The sequence below is a fragment of the Coptis chinensis genome, chromosome 6 (assembly GCF_015680905.1).
Source record: "Coptis chinensis isolate HL-2020 chromosome 6, ASM1568090v1, whole genome shotgun sequence".
Lineage (NCBI taxonomy): Eukaryota > Viridiplantae > Streptophyta > Magnoliopsida > Ranunculales > Ranunculaceae > Coptis > Coptis chinensis.
This window is the reverse complement of record NC_141461.1, coordinates 5,508,734-5,527,219: the sequence shown is the minus strand read 5'-3', so window position 1 is coordinate 5,527,219 and position 18,486 is coordinate 5,508,734. Positions and strand designations below refer to the sequence as shown.

Below are 18,486 nucleotides of genomic sequence, written 5' to 3'. Positions count from 1 at the left end.
AATGAGCACGTTTACGCTTGATGTAAATCTGCAACCGCTTTTGTCCTTGATTTATTGTAGGCTTCCCATCTTTCATAATAATGAGTATATTTCTCTATAATACTTGTAGCCATCTCCCTTCTTTTCTCTTCTTCGTTGTACTCCCCCTCTTGCTTTGCTTTCTCATAACGATTACATGCATAGTTTACCACCTGTTTTTGCACCTTGAGATTCCCACGAACCAAGACACAACCATCAAAACTCATTTTTGCAGGGAGGTGTGTAGGTCATATGCATGCAACCATCGTTTTTCTGAATAGGCCATCTGCGTTTTTGGGAGGGGCTTTGAATTAGCTAAGATCCAAGTAACGTTCTCAGATTCGCCTTTGTTTTCAAAATCCACTTAGCCGGTATCACATTCCAGCGGGACGATGCATTTCCTCAAGACAATTCCAACAAAAGTTGTATTTGCAATTGCGGAAACATCATAACTCCCACCTCCAAACTCCACCGCATTGTCACAATCCGAGTTGGGCACCACTTAATTCTTTTTTAACTTCAACATATGATCGGGCGAGGAAACGCAAGTACTTCCTCTCGCTTCTTCATCGAAACTAATTTATTCACCAACTCCTCACCCACAATGACAAACACACTTAATCTCGGGGCATCTCATTGTTAAACATCCGGGGCCATCATTAATTGAAGTAGTAATGTATCCCTTCCAACACAACTTACAAAACAAATGACCACACTTAACACTAACCATATCTCCACAAAGAAAGTCATCAAAACAAATTCTACAATTAACTTTCTTATCTGCAGAATAATAATAAACAACCGGTTTTTCCATTAACCCGACCTTCTTTGCGCACCTTCTCTTCATCCAGAAACCGGTCATTGTTTACACTATCAACATCCCAATTGTACCGGCACAACAATATAGTAGCCGACGTTTTGTTATATTAAGAACGGACAATAATTTCAGAACATCTTGTTCTTGAGTTCTCTAATATCACTTCACATAAAGGCGTGTGGTTCGCCGCCAATCTTCGTTGTTACCATAGTCATCCAAAAATGCCGAATTTGATTGAACTTCCTAGAAGCGATGATTCTCATCATTGTGATTGGGGGTCTCCTTTTTCTGTTCAGAAGAAGGAAAGTTTTGATTGAATCGATTTCAAAACCAAAAAAAAAAAAAAAAAAAACTTACAAATCATTGGACTGGCAAATTGTGAAAATAAATTTTGTTGATTATATTGATTCCTTCTTCGTCTGTCAATGAGAGCTCTTCAATGTTGTTTTTTAGAGGGCAATGAGAGATGAGAGAGAGGGGTTTTTCTTTTAGACTTTTTTTTTTAACTCGGCAAGGAAGATTGAGCCAATAGTGAAAAAGGTACGAATACAGGTGAATTGGAGGAAGAGAGAGGGTTTGAAGAGATGAATATTTTTTTTTAAGAGTTGGGAGTGTTTTGTAGAATTGAAAATAGAGTATAGAAAGAGGTTTTTATCTATTTTGGGTTACGAACAATTGAAATCGCCAAAAAAGAGCGTAGAATTCATTTTTTTTAAGTAAAATCCGATGTGTCAGTGTGAGAGAAAAAAAAGGGGGCTGACGTGGGTCACTGGGAGCATTCTCAACTACTCAGTATTAATGGTCTTTGATATGGTGAATTATTGAAATGATATATGGTTTTTAGGACAGAGCAGTTTGGAACTATTCTCACTAAGACTTTCATTTCTCTAATTCCCAAAATCTCAAATCCAACCAAGATCCAACACTTCAGACCCATAAGTCTTTGCAATGTTATATATAAGATTCTCTCTAAGATATTAGCAAATAGACTAAAACCTCTCCTATCATTGATCATTTCCCCTCACCAAGGAGCCTTTGCACCTAAAAGAGATATTGGAGACAGTGTTGGAGTTGTTCATGAGGTCCTTTATAAGATCAAGTCTATGAGAAAAAAAAAAAAAAAAAACGGTGTGCCATCAAATTGGATATGGCCAAGGCCTATGACAGGATTGAGTGAACTTTTATTGCTCAAATCTTTAACAACCTAGGTTTCTCTTTCAAATGGATAAAACTCATTAACTTTTGCCTCTCCACTGTCCAATATAATATTATTGTTAATGGGATTCCCTTAAAGACCATTTTTCCCTCTCGTGGCATCAAACAAGGGAATTTTCTATCACCCTACCTCTTCATTTTGGTATCGGAATCTTTGTCAAGACTTTTCTTTAAAGCTGAACAAACTGACCTCGTGACAAGTTTGAAAGTCTCTAGAGGGGCTCTTGGTATTACCCATATGGCCTATACAGATGATTTGATAGTCTTTTGTCAGACTTGTATTAAAGATGTTGAGGTTGTGAGTGATATTATAGATGAGTACTGTGAAGCATCTGGGTAACTAGTGAATTATGACAAGTCAAGTGTTTCTTTTAGCCCAAATGCTCATGTTCACCAACAAAGAATCATTAAATCCATTCTCTGTATTAACCCTGTTGGTTCGAAGGATTTATATTTGGATTCTCCATTATCATTCTCAAAATCCAAAGTTCAAGATTTCTCTTTCCTAGCAGACAAAGTTTCTAAAGCTATAGATGGTTGGCAAGCCAGCTTTCTTTCCCAAGATGGGAACAACTTTGATCAAATTTGTTGCCCAAGCTATTCCCATTTATACCATGTCCACCTTTGCTATTCCCATTATAGTTTCTGAGAGATTGGATAAGATTTGCAGAGATTTCTGGTGGAAGGGCTCCCCAAATTCCAAGGCCATTCACACTTGTAAATGGGATAAAATTTGTCAAAGGAAAGAAAAGGGAGGGCTAGGGTTGAGATTTTTCAAGAAAGTCAATTTAGCACTTTTGGCTAAGGTGTATTGGAAGGTTCTAATATGAGAGGATTGTTTGTGGACAAAACTGATGCGAGCCAAATATGGGAAATTTCTTAAGCCCATGTCAGATGATTCTTCTAGACCTTCTAATTCTTCTTTCATGTCCAGTAGCATCTCTAAAGCTAAGGAAATAGTGGCCACATGTATGGCATGGCAAGTTGGTAATGGAAGCGCTATAAGTTTTTGGAATGATCCATGGGTGCTCTTCTTGGGAGAGTATAAGCCTCTAAAGCATTGGGTAGAGAGCATTAATTATTCAATTGTGACTGTTCAGGATGCCCTTCTCTCTGATGGAGATTGGAATATAGCTCTTCTCGAAAGTTTGCCTCTACCTATAAAGAGTGCCATCATATCTATTAAAGCAAGACCAAGTCTCCCCGATAACCTTATATGGCAATTCACTAAAAAGAGCAATTTTACAGTGAAGTCAGCCTATCAAACTACCCTCACCATCAGGAATAAGGCATCAAACGCCTCTTCTAGTGATTTCAATCCCAAGATATATACTCAGATTTAGAAGCTCAAAGTCCCTTTGAGAGTGAAGAATTTTATATAGAAGGCTTCTCATAACATCCTTCCTACGGGTGAAGTCCGTGTGGCTCACCACTTAAATATTGACCCCATGTGTTGTTTTTATAACAATACTTCAGAGGATCTATACTACCTTTTCTTCTTGTGTTCATGGTCTAGAGGAATATGGTTTTTATCTAGCTTTGGTCTTAGAACTGAAGTGGAAGATTTTGATGTGATAAACTAGTTATCCTTCTGCATGAATTTAAAGAAACCCACTGATATAGGTTTCTTGTAATCCTTCTATGCTTTTCTGTGCCATCTTGGATGTTATATGTCAAGCCAGAAACAAAAAGAGATTTCAAAGAGCTATGCCTAGTCAACAGTCAGTTTTGCATCAAGATTATTCTACTTATCAGGATTGGAATCTAGCTTTTTCTGATGAAGATGATATACCATATATCATGGAAGATGATACTAATCCTACTACTTCTAATTTGAGTTGAATAAAGCCACCCCCTGGATGGGTGAAACTAAACTTTTAACAGAGAAAGTGTTCATGCTTGTTTAGCTGTGGCTGGCAGGAATGGTGAAGGTTTTCTTTTGGGAGGAATGGTCAGCAAAGTCAAAACCACTTCTCCTGGTGAAGCAGAAGTTCTTGCAGTAAAGTTTGCAATGCAGAAACAATGTAAGGAAGTCGTTTTGGAAGGTGATACCAAAACTATAATCCAAACTTATAGAGACATAGCGGAAGCATCCTCCTGAACCTGGAACCAAGCTCTACTATATATTTCTTCTATTTCAAAGAGTTTGAATTCTCTTTTGTTTATATTTACTCCCAAAACTTGTAATGTTTCTGCTCATAAACTTGCAAAATGGGCATGGCATAGAGAGTTTCTTACTGAACTGGAAGTCTGTAATAGCTTTTTAGACCAATTTCTAAATAATGAATGAATTATGGAGCCCGTGAATTCCTCATGGGTCTTCACCATCAAAAAAAGTAATGATAGATGGTTCTTTATTAAAAAGAAAAGTTATTTTTTATTTTTATTTTCCAGTGAAATATTATCCCATACCACAATGGACTGATTATCAAGATTATGGTGGATTAGTGACAAGGTACCTCACCCTATAAAAGTCAAGTAGCAGTCTCCAACAGTTTGACACAAAAAAAATTTTGCTCTTCGGATTAGCATCTAGCACCTGTCCCACTTAATGCTTCTAGCGAGTTCTCAACCTAACCTAACTGTGAACTGTCTGATCTGGTAGAAATCTCTAGCCTATCTTCAAACCTACAGGAGAAAAACTTCCTTCAATTCCCATTCCATGGAAACCTTCAGAGGGTGGGTTCATATTCATAAACTATTTATGTTGTCTAGTCTTAGGGCTTTCTCCCAGAAAAACGGCCTTTGACCTGAAGGTATACATGCACGAAAATCATACAAAGATCTACAATTATGTTTTGCAAACTCTAACACTGTTTAATCACATTCTATCAATCAACCATGTCTAGCAAAATGACTTTCCTCCACAAGCATCCACTTTCCTACTAACCCTTCAAAGCCACTTGGAAAGAAGCTCATATACACTTAAAACCCAAATCCCCGTTAATAAGAAAAATGTGGACACATTTAGAATGAAATTACCTAATAGTCTTCTCCGTAAAACTGAATTATGACAAATGAAAAATGCTAATCAGAGTGTGATTCATCCACTCAAGGCCCTTCCTTACGCCTCCACTCAATCAACCTATTGCAGATTCCCTTTCCAGGAGCAGGCCCTATCTAGCTTTCATGAAAATATTCACTAGGACAAAAATGCAAAAACCCATCCACATCCCAGAAGAACTCATGAAACATTCAGCGTCCTTTCGACATTAGACATCCAACTGTCTAAATAGATCAGAGAACTATCTACAACCAATAAGTGCCTTCATAGATTAGCAGTTCAGCACTCAAGAAGAAGATAATCCAGTTGCAAATATCCCGCACCACTACCTATACTCTTGTGTGTTATATCCTATAAAAGTCAACATTCAACAGTCCGGTACTGTAACAGCAAGTTCTATCGATCTATCTTATCCACGTCTTACTATTGTATTTTAGCTCAGTCCTATATGCCGCTTTTGGGTTTCATTAGAAGAACCCGGATTGCCGGCATTTTTACATAGGCTCCTTGTAAAATATAGGTCATAAAACTAGGAAATTATTCTTTTTTTCCTATCAAGTCTCGAACTATCCACTTCATTTTTCTCTAACCCAGAGTAATTCTACAGCCAAACAAACATAATGACACGAAATGTAACAAGCAATCAAGATCATGCAAATAAAGTCAACATAATAGATAATATAAATATAACAACCATAACAAAACACATAATAGTTTTAAACACCAAATTCAAATATAACCCAAGGAAACATTATATCTACATTCCAAATTTTCATCTTCATACCACTTCTTTAGCAAGAACAGGTGCCGGGGCCTTGGCGGCATCATCAGGAATCTTACAATACCCCATCTTCTTAAAACTAGCAACATCATCATCATCACTAAAGTCCCCATCATCGTGGCTTTCTTCAAACCTGTTAGTAATCAAAGACCAAGCTAAATACATAGTAGCAGAAGTCAATGCACCACAACCCACACCAAAAAGTAAAGCCACAACAACACTTAAAATATCCTTGGTCCTTTCACGAAGGGAAGAAGTAACAACATTTGGTTTGTTATTTTCGACACGCATTGCACGAGGGTATTTTGGGAATTGAGTTGTGTCGAGGAATAAAGGTTGTCGGTCGATGAAGATTTGTAGTGGTTGGGTTTGAGTTGGGTAAAAATCGAAGATGGTGAAGAATTTAGGTGGGTCAGTGTTGGGATTGATGATGAAATTATTATTAGGGTTTGAAGGGTTTTTGAAGGAAGAGATTGTGAAAGATGAAATGAAGAAGGTTTTGCAGGGTCTTGCTTGGGTTTCTCCAATTGTTATTATTATTGTTAGGAGGAGGAGACTGTAATTTGAAAGAGATGCCATTGTTTGTTTTTTCGTTTTGCGGAGAAAATTGGGAACGAGAGAAGGAAGGGAGATGACTAGCCCTTTTTTTCAATGGTTAGAGTGTTGTTTTTGTGCAACTCTTTTCTAAAAGTAAACAAATTTTCAAATTTTATTATCAGGGCTGCCCGTTTGTTTACTCCCTCACAAAAATGATCAAAAAAAATCAAATGTAATTGGATTTTTATTTTTGATGCGTCTATTTAATTACTTCGGGGAAAGGAAAGGAAAAAACTAGGAATGGAATCTATATGTTTGTGAGGCCAAAACTTAATAAAATAAAGAAATAGAAAACTATATTTTTTTTTTATTAAACTTTATTTTCCTTTTCTATGATTGTTTGTTATGTGTCACTATTCTCCACTCTCAACCACTCGTGGCAAACCACGTGTCCAGACTACAAGCAGGTCGTGCATACAACCTAAAGTCAAGTCGTCCAAACGAGCTAGGAAACGTAACCGCTGCAAGCTAGTCAACAACATCATTAATGACTGATCATTACTTCATAACGGAAGAAGTAAAACAAATCATCAAGACAGCACAAAAGGGGGATCTACGCCTATAAAAAAGGTGTCTTCTCCATTCTCGAGGGAGGCTAACATTGTCTCCATCTCCCACTCAATCACTCAACATGAACTACGTTTGACTTGATTCCAGTTCATCAGAGAACTAGATACGTAGGCAACTCAGAGCACCGACTTGAGTTCAATCAAACATCTTATACAAATCCTATTCTCCGAGATTGTAAGGTCATGCCTAAACAGTACTTCCACATTGGCGCCGTCTGCCGGTTCGTTTTCTTGAAAAAAAGCATTCACATCATTTTTTCAACTCACGAAACTTGGTAAAACCACCAGGGAAGAACATTCAGCATTCTTCCATTCAACTATCAATGGCAGCAAGCGAAAAAGTCACGTTTTAAGATATAAGTCTACATTCAACTATCCTTCATTTATACTAATATTTAATCTTAGATCAATTCGGATAATCTGTGCACACTTCTATGTTGCAAGATATATTTCAAATTTACAGATCACTTGCAATCGATCCAGTACTAACCCGAGGGTTGCAACTACCACCATATGACGTTCCATTCCTTTCTTAATTTAATTGGTGACAATCTGAGATCCGGGAATCCGATTTTACGTGTCGCTCCTTACCAGGTCAACTAAGGTGCTGATTCAACCACTCTCAAACAAAAATTTTAGAGCATGTTAATATCAATGAGGAGAAGCATACACCCACACACCATCACAACTCCTCACAGAGTTATATCAAAACCTCAGCTAGATCTCATGCAAAGACCTCTGCCAGGTCATCCATCAGCCTTCTATCAGCTCAGGTCATCCTTAGCGGGTCATCATCATCAAGCCAAGTCATCCTCCTCCGTGTCGTCGTCATCCAGTCATTCATCAAATCGGTAGCATGATCATTTTCAGTCGGACAAAAATAGAAAAAGGTAATTTTAGAGGGGAAAACAATGGATTTTGACCTCGAAAATGGCCACCACATAGCAAAGTTTGTGGTGACAACATGCGCGCCACCGAGATCTTTCCGAATTGGGCTCACACGCGTGATTCTGACAGCTGTAGCCAAAGTTATGGCCAAAATACCAAAACACATACAAACTTACTCCAATTAGCTAAAGATCACCTCATCCTTAGCTCAGGTCGTCCTCAAGACAGGCCATCCTCAGCTTAACTCATTCTCAGCTCAGGTCGTCCTCAAGACAGGCCATCTTCAAGTCAGCTCATCCTCATTTTCAACTCATCCACCGAGCGCACTCATCTTCATTTTCAGTCAGTCGATCCTCAAGGCAAGGCCATCCTCAAGTCAGCTTATCCTTAGCTCAACTCATCCTCAGAATAGCTCATCCTCAGCTCATATCGTCCTTAAACAAGCCCTCCTCAAGTCAGCTCATCCTCAGAATAGCTTATCCTCAGCTCAGCTCATCCTTAGCTCAGGTTGTCCTCAAAACAGGCCATCCTCGAAACAGCTCATCCAGCTCATCCTCAAAACAACTCATCCTCATATAAGCTCATCATTAGCTCAGGTCGCCCTCAAAATAGGCCATCCTCAGAACAACTCATCCTCAGAACAACTCATCCTCAGATCAGCTCATCCTTAGCTTAGGTCACCCTCAAAACAGGCCATCCTTAGAATAGCTCATCCTCAGATCAATTCATCCTCAACTTAGGTCGTCCTCAAGACATGTCGTCCTCAAGTCAGCTCTTAATCAAATTGCAAAATGGAAGCTCACTCCCTTGCAGTTTATTGCAAGCCAATCAAGCTGGGGGCTAGCCATAGCCACCTCCGAATTGGGACAAGTTATTTCACTGGGGATAAACAACATTAACACCCACAAAGGGCTGCTTCTACTACTGGGGGCTAGTGATAAGCACGCTAGCTAAAGGTTAACGACCAGTCATAGTAATGCCCCCAAAAGGCTTACTAATCAGCCAGCTCAAATGGCATCTACGACAATAATAGCGCCCCCAAAAAGTTAGCTATCAACCAATCAGCTTGATGCCCTACTAAGGATCAAGTTCGAACCACGCACTACGATGTTAGATCGCAATCAAGGACATTCAACAAGGAACAACCACCATAGTGACGCCCATAAAAGGCTAACTATCAATCATAGTGACACCCCCAAAAGACTAACTATCAACAAAAACACCCCCAAAAGGTGTACAATCAACTTAACACCAACGCCAGAGTTAAGCTTGATTCAACCATAGTGACGCCCCTAAAAGACTAGTTATACTATAGTGACGCCCCCAAAAGGCTAGCTATCAACTATAGTGATGCCCCCAAAAAGCTAGCTATCAACTATAGTGGCGCCCCCAAAAGGCTAACTATCAATAAAAATGCTCCCAAAAGGCGTACAATCAATTTAACACCAATGACAAGGTTAAGCTTGATTCAACCATAGTGACGCCCCCAAAAAGCTAGCTATTAACTATAGTGACGCCCCTAAAAGGCTAGCTATCAACCATAGTGACGCCCCCAAAAGGCTAGCTATCAATCATAGTGACGCCCCCAAAAAGCTAGTTATCAACCATAGTGACGCCCCCAAAAGGCTAGCTATCAACTATAGTGACACCCCCAAAAGGCGTACAATCAACTTAACACCAACGCCAGGGTTAAGCTTGATTCAACTGTAATTACCACTCAAAGGCTAATTATCAGTCAAAACAAATCTACAAACTACGATCTACGTACTACGAGCTATGACATACGATTTACGATCTACGCATTACAAGCTACGATTTGCGCACTATGACGTAGGACCTACCACATCAAACTCCCAACAAAGCTCTAAGCAACAAATGATATCTAGCCTACAAACACAAAAAAATTCAATTCGCAACAATCTCCATTTTCAACCTAGTAAGACACGGTCTCCTTTATTATCTTTCTTTACACCACTATTCTACAAACAATGATATAAAGAAAGGGGGCTATGTCAGTACCCTCCACTCGTGGCAGACCATGTGTCCAAACTACAAGCAGATCGTGCAAACGACCTAAGGTCAGGTCGTCCAAATGACCTATGAAACGTAACCGATGCAAGCTAGTCAACAACATCATTAATGACTGATCATTACTTCATAACGGAAGGAGTAAAACCAATCATCAAGACAACACAAAAGGGGGATCTACGCCTATAAAAGGAGGCATCTTCTCCATTCTCGAGGGAGGCGGACATTGTCTCCATCTCCCACTCAATCACTCAACATGAACTACGTCTGACTTGATTCCAGTTCATCAAAGAACTAGATACGTAGGCAACTCAAAGCACCGACCTGAGTTCAGTCAAACATCTTATACAAATCTTATTCTCCGAGATTGTAAGGTCATGCCTAAACAGTACCTCCATATTATGCAAAAGCTAAGGAAAGGAAAAGAAAACTAGTATTTTCCTTTTGCTTTTTCTCTCAAATCCGAAAGGTTGAGCTATATATGGACTCAAAAACCATTTACATTCCATAGTCAAGTGAGCGGAGCAAACGTTCTGGGATGAGGGGGGTATGTGGTCCAAAATGTTAAAATGTTGTTTGGTTGGTTTCTGTCTGTCTGTCCGCTTTTCTCTCTGCCAAAACTCTTCTCTCTCAAGTCTCAACTCCTCTATCTCTCTCTCGTTCTTCTCACTCTCATCTCGATAGCAGGTCCCAACATCACTTCCTTTCTCTCAAGTTTCAAGTTTCAACATTGCACAAAGAGTCTGGATCATCATATAAGTTTTTTGCTCTCATCTAAATTCTATCAATTTGTTAATCAATCGTGCTTTACTTTTTTCAATCAATAGGGTCAGGGTTAGATTATAATGAACAATCGACTCTGAAAAGAGCCTGAAATTTCAGGTAAACTTGATATTATTTTTCAATCACATGTTTCTTACTATTTTTATTATGGCTCCAATCTCTATTGGTTATTCTCAACCCAAATATATTTTTATGGACCTTCATAAAACAATTCAAGTTAAAAATTCACCTTGAAGGTTGTGCTTGTTTACTCTGGAAATTTGGAACTGAGTAAGAAATCCGCATCATTATTAGAATCAGAATCATCTACACCTTTAAAACCACCCCTAACTCCTCTCTCTTGAAACCGAAATCCTAAACAACTCTTCAAATTTCGACACTTGAATCAAAACTATACAAAATTTCGACACTTTACCTGAAGAGGCTAGTCCGTTCTTTAGCTTTATTTCTATTGTTTAAACATATATTTTACGAGCTTTTAAACATTGGGGATGATTTATCTGCATTGTCCATACTTCAGAAAATGGATATCGGTGTTGGGTGTTGATAAAGAGAGAGTACATAAGTTAGCTAGTGGGATTGTTTTTAATGGAAATGAGGATATGGGTAGTTGTTGTAGTACAATGAGGATTTGAAGAAGAGGGGGAGGGGGAGGAGGAAGTTGTTGGTTGAGTTGGAAGAGTTGTTTCTACCACATATTATTGTGTCGGATAGAAGGTTGGAGTGTTTGGTTGAAAGGGCAGTTCTTGCTTAGAGGGATGCTTGTGTTTATCATAATTCTAGTAAGAGCATCTCTAATGGGGGGGTGTAAATCGTATAGAGTGGAAAGTTTACATCCCAAGTGTCAAAAAACTCTATCCAATAGGGGTGCTAAATCGTAAGTAATAGATTATTAGTTGATAGAGGGGGTGAGGAATTCCCCATCTCACTATTAGTTGATAAATAGTCTCGGTGACACTTGAACACACGTCTAAACAAAAGAAATGTTCGGACGTCCCTTCAAGTGTCATCCAAGTTTAAAATTGAGCTTTTTTACACTTCTCCATTGGAAACAATAGAGAGTGGATATTTATGGACTATACAATAATTTACAATTGGAGTTATAAAATCCTAATAGCACCTAGGTGGAGCCTATGTGGAGATGTAATTTTACACCTTGCGGCCGTGATCAAATTCCCGCAGACACTTTGCAGGTTCGTGGTTCTTTGATTTATTATTTTTGTCAAATAACCATAGCATACACAGGGGCTCCGCTCACACCCCCATTGCAATGGCAGTATACTAGTTTAGTTTCCACAAGTGAAAGACAATTTTCTGTTGGGTTTATTCGATTTTGTCCCCACTTTTAATAGGGTATTCAGTGTTTGGCTCCTATAAGTTGCTTAATTCATTTTGGTCCCAGTTCTGTCAATTGATTGAGTCAACTTTAATTGTTATGTATGTTTTGATCCTCATAATTTCAAAATGGCCGAAATACCCCTCACATGTGCCACATGTGACTTTTTTTTTTTTTGAAATAAAACAAAATGACTCGTGTCAAAATCTTACGGTTAGCATCCAAGGGTTATTAGCTACTAGCCGTTGGAGTTTTGAATGTTGCTCCCATAGTCCTTTAATGGAGGAAGGGATAAAAGCTTAAAAGTTTTGTTATAAGAGGGGCCAAAAATAAAAATATTTTTAAATTGAATATTTTTTTTAAAATATACTAAAATCCCACAATTCAATAGACTTCATAGTGTTCACTTTGCAAAATAGAACCCTAATTGGATAAAACCCCTAACTTGTTATCTTCAATAATATACACAATATAACCCTAATTTGACGAAAGACCCTATTTGTGTACATGTAATTGGGGCCAATTTATGTACAATATGCACAATAGAAGTCTAATTTGACAAAAGTCCCAATTTATATAGTATAATTTGGGCCAATTTATGTTCAATTTTACAAATAAATTACAATTGGAAAAAACCCCAAATTTTGTAAGTAACCTTAAACCCTAATTGTTAGGGTAATTGTTAATTAATCATTTTAGTACCCTAATTATAAACTAACTCCTTCTTGACTTCTCGTGATATGTAAAAACTAACATCCAAGCCATCGATTTTTTAATTTAGATGGTCATTTAAATCGAAATCAACGAAATGAAATTGTATTGGAATTCAAGATCGAAATAAATCGAAACTGAAATTTACAAGTTCCATGTGCAAGTCACGTAAAGGGTAAAATTGCCATTATGAAAATATGATACGGAACAGTTAAAGTTGACTCAGTCAACTAGTAGAACTGGGGCCAACACCTTTCAACACCTCTCAAACATCAACACTCTCTCAACACTTAACCTGTCCCTAAGCCCATACCCAAACATCTAAGCCCAAATCCAACCCAGAGAGCCAGCTACTGTTTTTTCAAATGTCTGCGGACTTGTTTTAATGATGCGCTAAGTAGTTATTTTTTTCAAACAAGTGTTTGTTTTTTCATTGGTTTTTGAGTTTAAACTAATAGGACTGACGCTAATCATGATTAGCCTATTAAGGCACGAGCTTAATCTTGTTTGTGTTGGAATGATTGGTTTTTTTCTCTTTTAGACTGGTTTTTTCTATGTTTTTGAATGATGAGATACTACCACGCGAGTTGGAGTCGGATGCTGATGAGACAATGGAAGGTCTATTTAAACCATCCTTCACTATTTCTTCATCATCTCAACACTAACTTTGCCCTATCTATCACAATAACCATGATCAAAGATCAAAACACCTTTGTTTGTGATTTTGGAACTCTAAGCGTATGAAACCAATCACCAATTCATGTCTTGGATGGGAACTGATCCTCAAAAGGCAACCTTGGATTGTGTCGTGGCATATCTTGTAGATTGAACCTTGGATAGATGTGAAGGAAAACAAGGAACTTGATTTCAACAAGTTCTTCATATGGGTTCAATTACTAAACTTTCCTAAGATTTTTCAGGACAAGGAAATAGTTGAGAACAACTTACTTGAATTTGGTTGTTTCGGACCTACCCAACTGATGCACTTAGAACTATACCCAAAACATAAAGAAATGGCTGAACTAACAAGAGTCAAGGTGTTGCTTGATGTTAAAGACCCTATTCCACCTGGTTTTAAACTTCCTGAATCAATTAATGGGGCAGAATGGATCCAATTTGCTTATGAGTATCTACCAATATTCTACTTTCGATGTGGTTTCATTGGACATATTCAGGCGTCATGCAATTACAACAATATTGATTTCTATGTTGAACCTCAATTCATCTCAACTGGATTGAAGTTTGAACTCTACAATGCCAAGAACCGCATTTTTCCTAAACCAATTGCTAAGTGCCCTCTCCAAGAATCTCAAATGATATCGCCAACTGAACCACCTCGAGGACATTACCCTTTTCTCACCAGGAACTCTTTTAATGAAGGAGGGCTGTATACTTCAATGAAAGGGCCAAATGACGATGGTTACAACCCAGGACCACCAGGTAAAGGTAAAGGACCAATGATAATGGAATTAAACACCCCTGATTCTAATATGGGCGCAGGCTAGCATTTTAATGAAGACTGGATGATTAATGACAACCCTGTCAACACTGAAGCCATTTTTCCTGATCAGATTGGTTTTAACCATCAACTCCCTGTCATTCAATTTAATACACTTCCACAACAGCCTTTCTATGTGGGAGCATCACAGATAGAAATGTCTAATCCTAATGTGGTTCTTCCTTTGGTTGATCTTACTACGCAGTTTGAAGGCGGGGAAGCGGAAAAGTTGAACTAGTTCAAAAGGCAAGAAATTAGTCAAGGAAAAGCTGCTGATACTGATGGAAACTATACCCAAGTCCAGACTGAAGTGGTGGACAGTTATAACATAGAAAGATAGCAGCGGCGAAAGACTCCACTAAATGTTATTATGGAGGATCGTGACAACTCCATGTCTTCAAATAGTAATACCTTGTGCCTGTCTGGCAGGCGTAAGAGAAGCCAAACGGTGAAGGCAGCTGCCCGCAAGCAGCTCCACCCCAAGCCATGAATTGCATCAGCTGGAACTGTCGGGGATGTGGCCGTCCCTCGACTTTGGAGGAGTTTAAAAAGAAGATTTCTTTTATTAGGCCTTTGTTTATTTTTGTAATGGAAACTAAATGTAGTAACCTAAATAAAGCTACTAGTATGATACATAGATTGGGTGACTATAGTTCTTTTGTAGTGCCAAGTATGGGTTTGTCAGGTGGTATGTGGTTATTGTGGGAAAGTTTTGTGAAGGTTGAAGTGTTGGGATTCGACAGTTGGTTTATCCATTGTAATGTCGACCTATTTATGAATGGGAAGGATGAGAGTTTTGTTTTGTCTTGTGTTTATGGAAATCCAAAACTGGCAATTCGTAAGATGCAATGGGCTGTTTTACCTCTGCTGAAGCCAGAAAATGATGAAAAATGATAGTGATGGGGGATTTTAATGAAGTAGCAACCCAAACTGAAAAGAGGGGTGGTCGGCCTTTCAACTATGTACAAGCCATACCTTTTCTGGATATGTTTGCAGCTTGTGAATTGATCAACTTGGGTTTTATTGGGAACATTTTCACATACATGGACAAACAAACAAGTTGGACGGCGAAGAATATGGGAACGACTTGATAGAACTCTGGTTAATGCTGCTTGGATTATTCATTTTGTGAACACAAATGTTTATCATCAAATGTCTATGACTTCTTATCATAAGTTCTTGGTCATCAAAGTTTGCAATGAACCAAATCACCTCCCAAGACCTTTTCGTTTTGAAGCCATGTGGTTACAAGATAGGAGCTGTACTGAACAAGTTCAGTTGGCTTTCAAAGTTGACATTGCAGGCTCACCATCTTTTACCTTGTGTAATAAGCTAAAGCAATGTCAGAAGAACCTCAAATGGTGGAATAAGAACATTTTCGGTCTTTTGGACACCAAAATGCAAGATACGCAGCACAGACTTGAGCAAATTCAATATGAAATCCTTACTCACACCGATCCTAGGGATGATTTGTTTGGCAGAGCACACTCAAATTCAAAGATACAATGATCTTCTAGTCCAACAGGCTACTCACTGGGGTCAGAAATCTTGCTATGATTGGTATAAGTTCGGTGACCTGAATACCAAGTATTTTCATGCTCTAGTCAAATGTCGATGGCAAAAATCTTTCATTCACCGGATTAGAACCCCTACAGGTGCTATACTCACAGAAAGGCAACATATTGGAGATAGATTGACAGAATTCTTTGCAAATTTAATGACAACTTCTACACCTTCTTTTGATTCGGAGATTCTAAATGTAGAGACACCAGCTTTGTCCACTGAGGACCTTCTTTGTCTCGCGAAGCCAATTGATAATAAGGAGATCTTGTTCGCCTTAAAACAAATGCACCCTTTCCAAAGCTCCAAGGCCAGATGGTTTCCAAGAAATTTTCTTCCATCATTTCTGGCACCTTGTCGGACCACAGGTGTGTGATGCGGTAAACAGATTTTTTACCCAAGGATCTTTTTCACTACAGCTTAACCATTCTTTTATTGCATTAATCCCAAAAATTTCACATCCCACATCCCCTGAACATTATCGCCCAATCAGCTTAACTAATGTTGTGTACAAATTAATCTAAAAAATTATTGTGAATAGGTTACGACCTATTCTGAGGAAAATAATCAGCCCTTATCAAACCGCTTTTCTTCCACAGAGAAGTATCCATGACAATGCTCTTCTAGCAAATGAGTTTTATCATAAAATTAGGGGTCATGGTAATAGGAAATCCAAGTTCTTTGCCTTAAAGATTGATATGCAAAAAGCTTTTGATAAACTTGAATGGTCTTTTCTTAGATTTGTACTTACCAAATTTGGATTTCCTATTGACTGGATTAACCACATTATGTTTTGTGTGGAGAAAGTTTCGTACTCTATTCTTTTAAATGGAGTTGCTCATGGTTTCTTCAAAGCAACAAGAGATCTCAGACAAGGAGACCCTTTATCTCCGTATCTCTTCATTCTATGCACGGAGATTTTGTCTTTGAATTTTCTAAAGTTGCAAAGACAAGGTTTAATTCATGGCTTCCGTCTTGCAAGACATTGTGCTGTTGTTTCCCACCTTATGTATGCCGATGATCTCTTTGTGTTTGGGAAATGTGGTCTGCCGGAGCAATATCACTTAAACAACTTGTTAACAGAATACTGCAGAGTATCTGGCCAAACAATTAACAGAGACAAGTCTCAGATTCTTCATCATCCAAAGCTCCACATGAGGCTTGTTTATTTTCTCCGCAAATCCTTCAGAATGCCATCCACCGGCTGTATGCCAACCTATTTGGGAATACCAAATCTTACTGACAGAGGCCGCATTCATAAATTTGCTTCGTTACTTCATCGTTTTCAAAATAAGCTTGCTGGCTGGAAGTCGAAGATTCTATCTAAAGCGGTCGTCTGACCTTGGTAAATTCCGTTTTATCTTCAATACCGACTCACACTATGTCTTGCACATTGCTACCGGCAAAAATTATTGATACTATGGATGTAATAAGAAGATCTTTTCTCTAGGGGCACTCTCCTTCTGAACACAAGATGCATTATTTTTCTTGGAGGCTAGCATGTACTGCCAAGGGTAATGGAGGACTTGGTATCAAAGACTTACAACTTCAAAATTATGCACTGTTTGCCTAAAAAGCTTGGGATTTGCTGCAACAAAATTCCATGTGGGCGATACAGATGAAGGGCAAGTACTTCCATTCAACAAGCTTTCTAAATGCAAAAATTTGAAGTAATGACTCCATCATGTGGAAGCAACTTTGTGAGGTGCGAAAGGTGATTAGAGCTGGTGGTATTTGAAACATTGCAACTGGTTCATCAATTAATGCATGGGAGGGTGCTTGGATTTTAAATGACAATGAACGTCTATCGATGCCTTCAAAACCACAGGCATGTCATTTGGAGTTAGTTGCTGATTTTATAAACCATTCTAATAACACATGGAATTTGGAATTGCTTCGTTAATTTTGGCCGACTGATTTTGTTCATAAAATCGCTTCCATTCCGTTGTTTCACACGACTGATAGTGATAAACTTGAATGGAAGTGGACCAGTTTGGGGTGTTTTTTTGTAAAGTCAGCATATAATGGATGTCTACAGTTAGTGAATTCCGGGAGTAGTTTGGTGTGCGAACAAAGTTTTTTGTTCAAATTTGTATGGAGACTCAAGTTACCTTTTCGAATCAGATTTTTCTTCTAGCAATGTTTGCAAGGTGTCATCCCAATAGTGGATCATTTGGCATCCCTTCATTTTCAAGTTTATGCGTGGTGTACTCTATGTGAGACTACTTCCGAGACTCCATTTCATTTTTCTTCGAATGCAGCTTTGCAAAGGTCCTATGGTGTGGTACAAATTGCATGTCAATGATCGATGACGTCCTCTACTCTTCTGTTCAGGATTTTAAACAAAGAGTTTTCAAGATGTTGAATACAGTAAGGAAGCAAACTGATGGGGATATTCAAGTTTTCCTGCTAGGACTGGGTTTGTGGTTCATTTGGCTTGCAAGAAATGATTCACGTTTCAACCGCAACACTCCAAATCCTATTTTTTACATCAGAAAGATTTATGGATAGCTGCAAATTCTTAAGGACATCCTAGATGAAAAAGAACAAAATGAGCTCATCACTATATATATTAAGTGGCATCCACCTATTGAAGGATGGGCAAAACTCAACACAGATGGAGCGGCCCTTGCAAATCTGGGATTCAGAGGTGCTGGATGTGTTTTACGAATAGCTAATGG

At 38.4% G+C, this 18,486-nt stretch overlaps 1 protein-coding gene across 1 annotated transcript; it reads right to left on the bottom strand.

Annotated features, from left to right (window-relative positions):
* Positions 1–5,712: 5,712 nt before the first annotated feature.
* LOC147491017 (uncharacterized) lies at positions 5,713–6,492 on the bottom strand. The gene has a single exon (XM_086565966.1). The coding sequence runs from the start codon at positions 6,412–6,414 to the stop codon at positions 5,833–5,835; it is 582 nt and encodes a 193-aa protein (XP_086422092.1). The 5' UTR covers positions 6,415–6,492; the 3' UTR covers positions 5,713–5,832.
* Positions 6,493–18,486: the final 11,994 nt, after the last annotated feature.

Excerpts from the sequence above, each read along its gene's own strand:
- LOC147491017 (XM_086565966.1), bottom strand. The coding sequence starts at position 6,414 with ATGGCATCTCTTTCAAATTACAGTCTCCTCCTCCTAACAATAATAATA.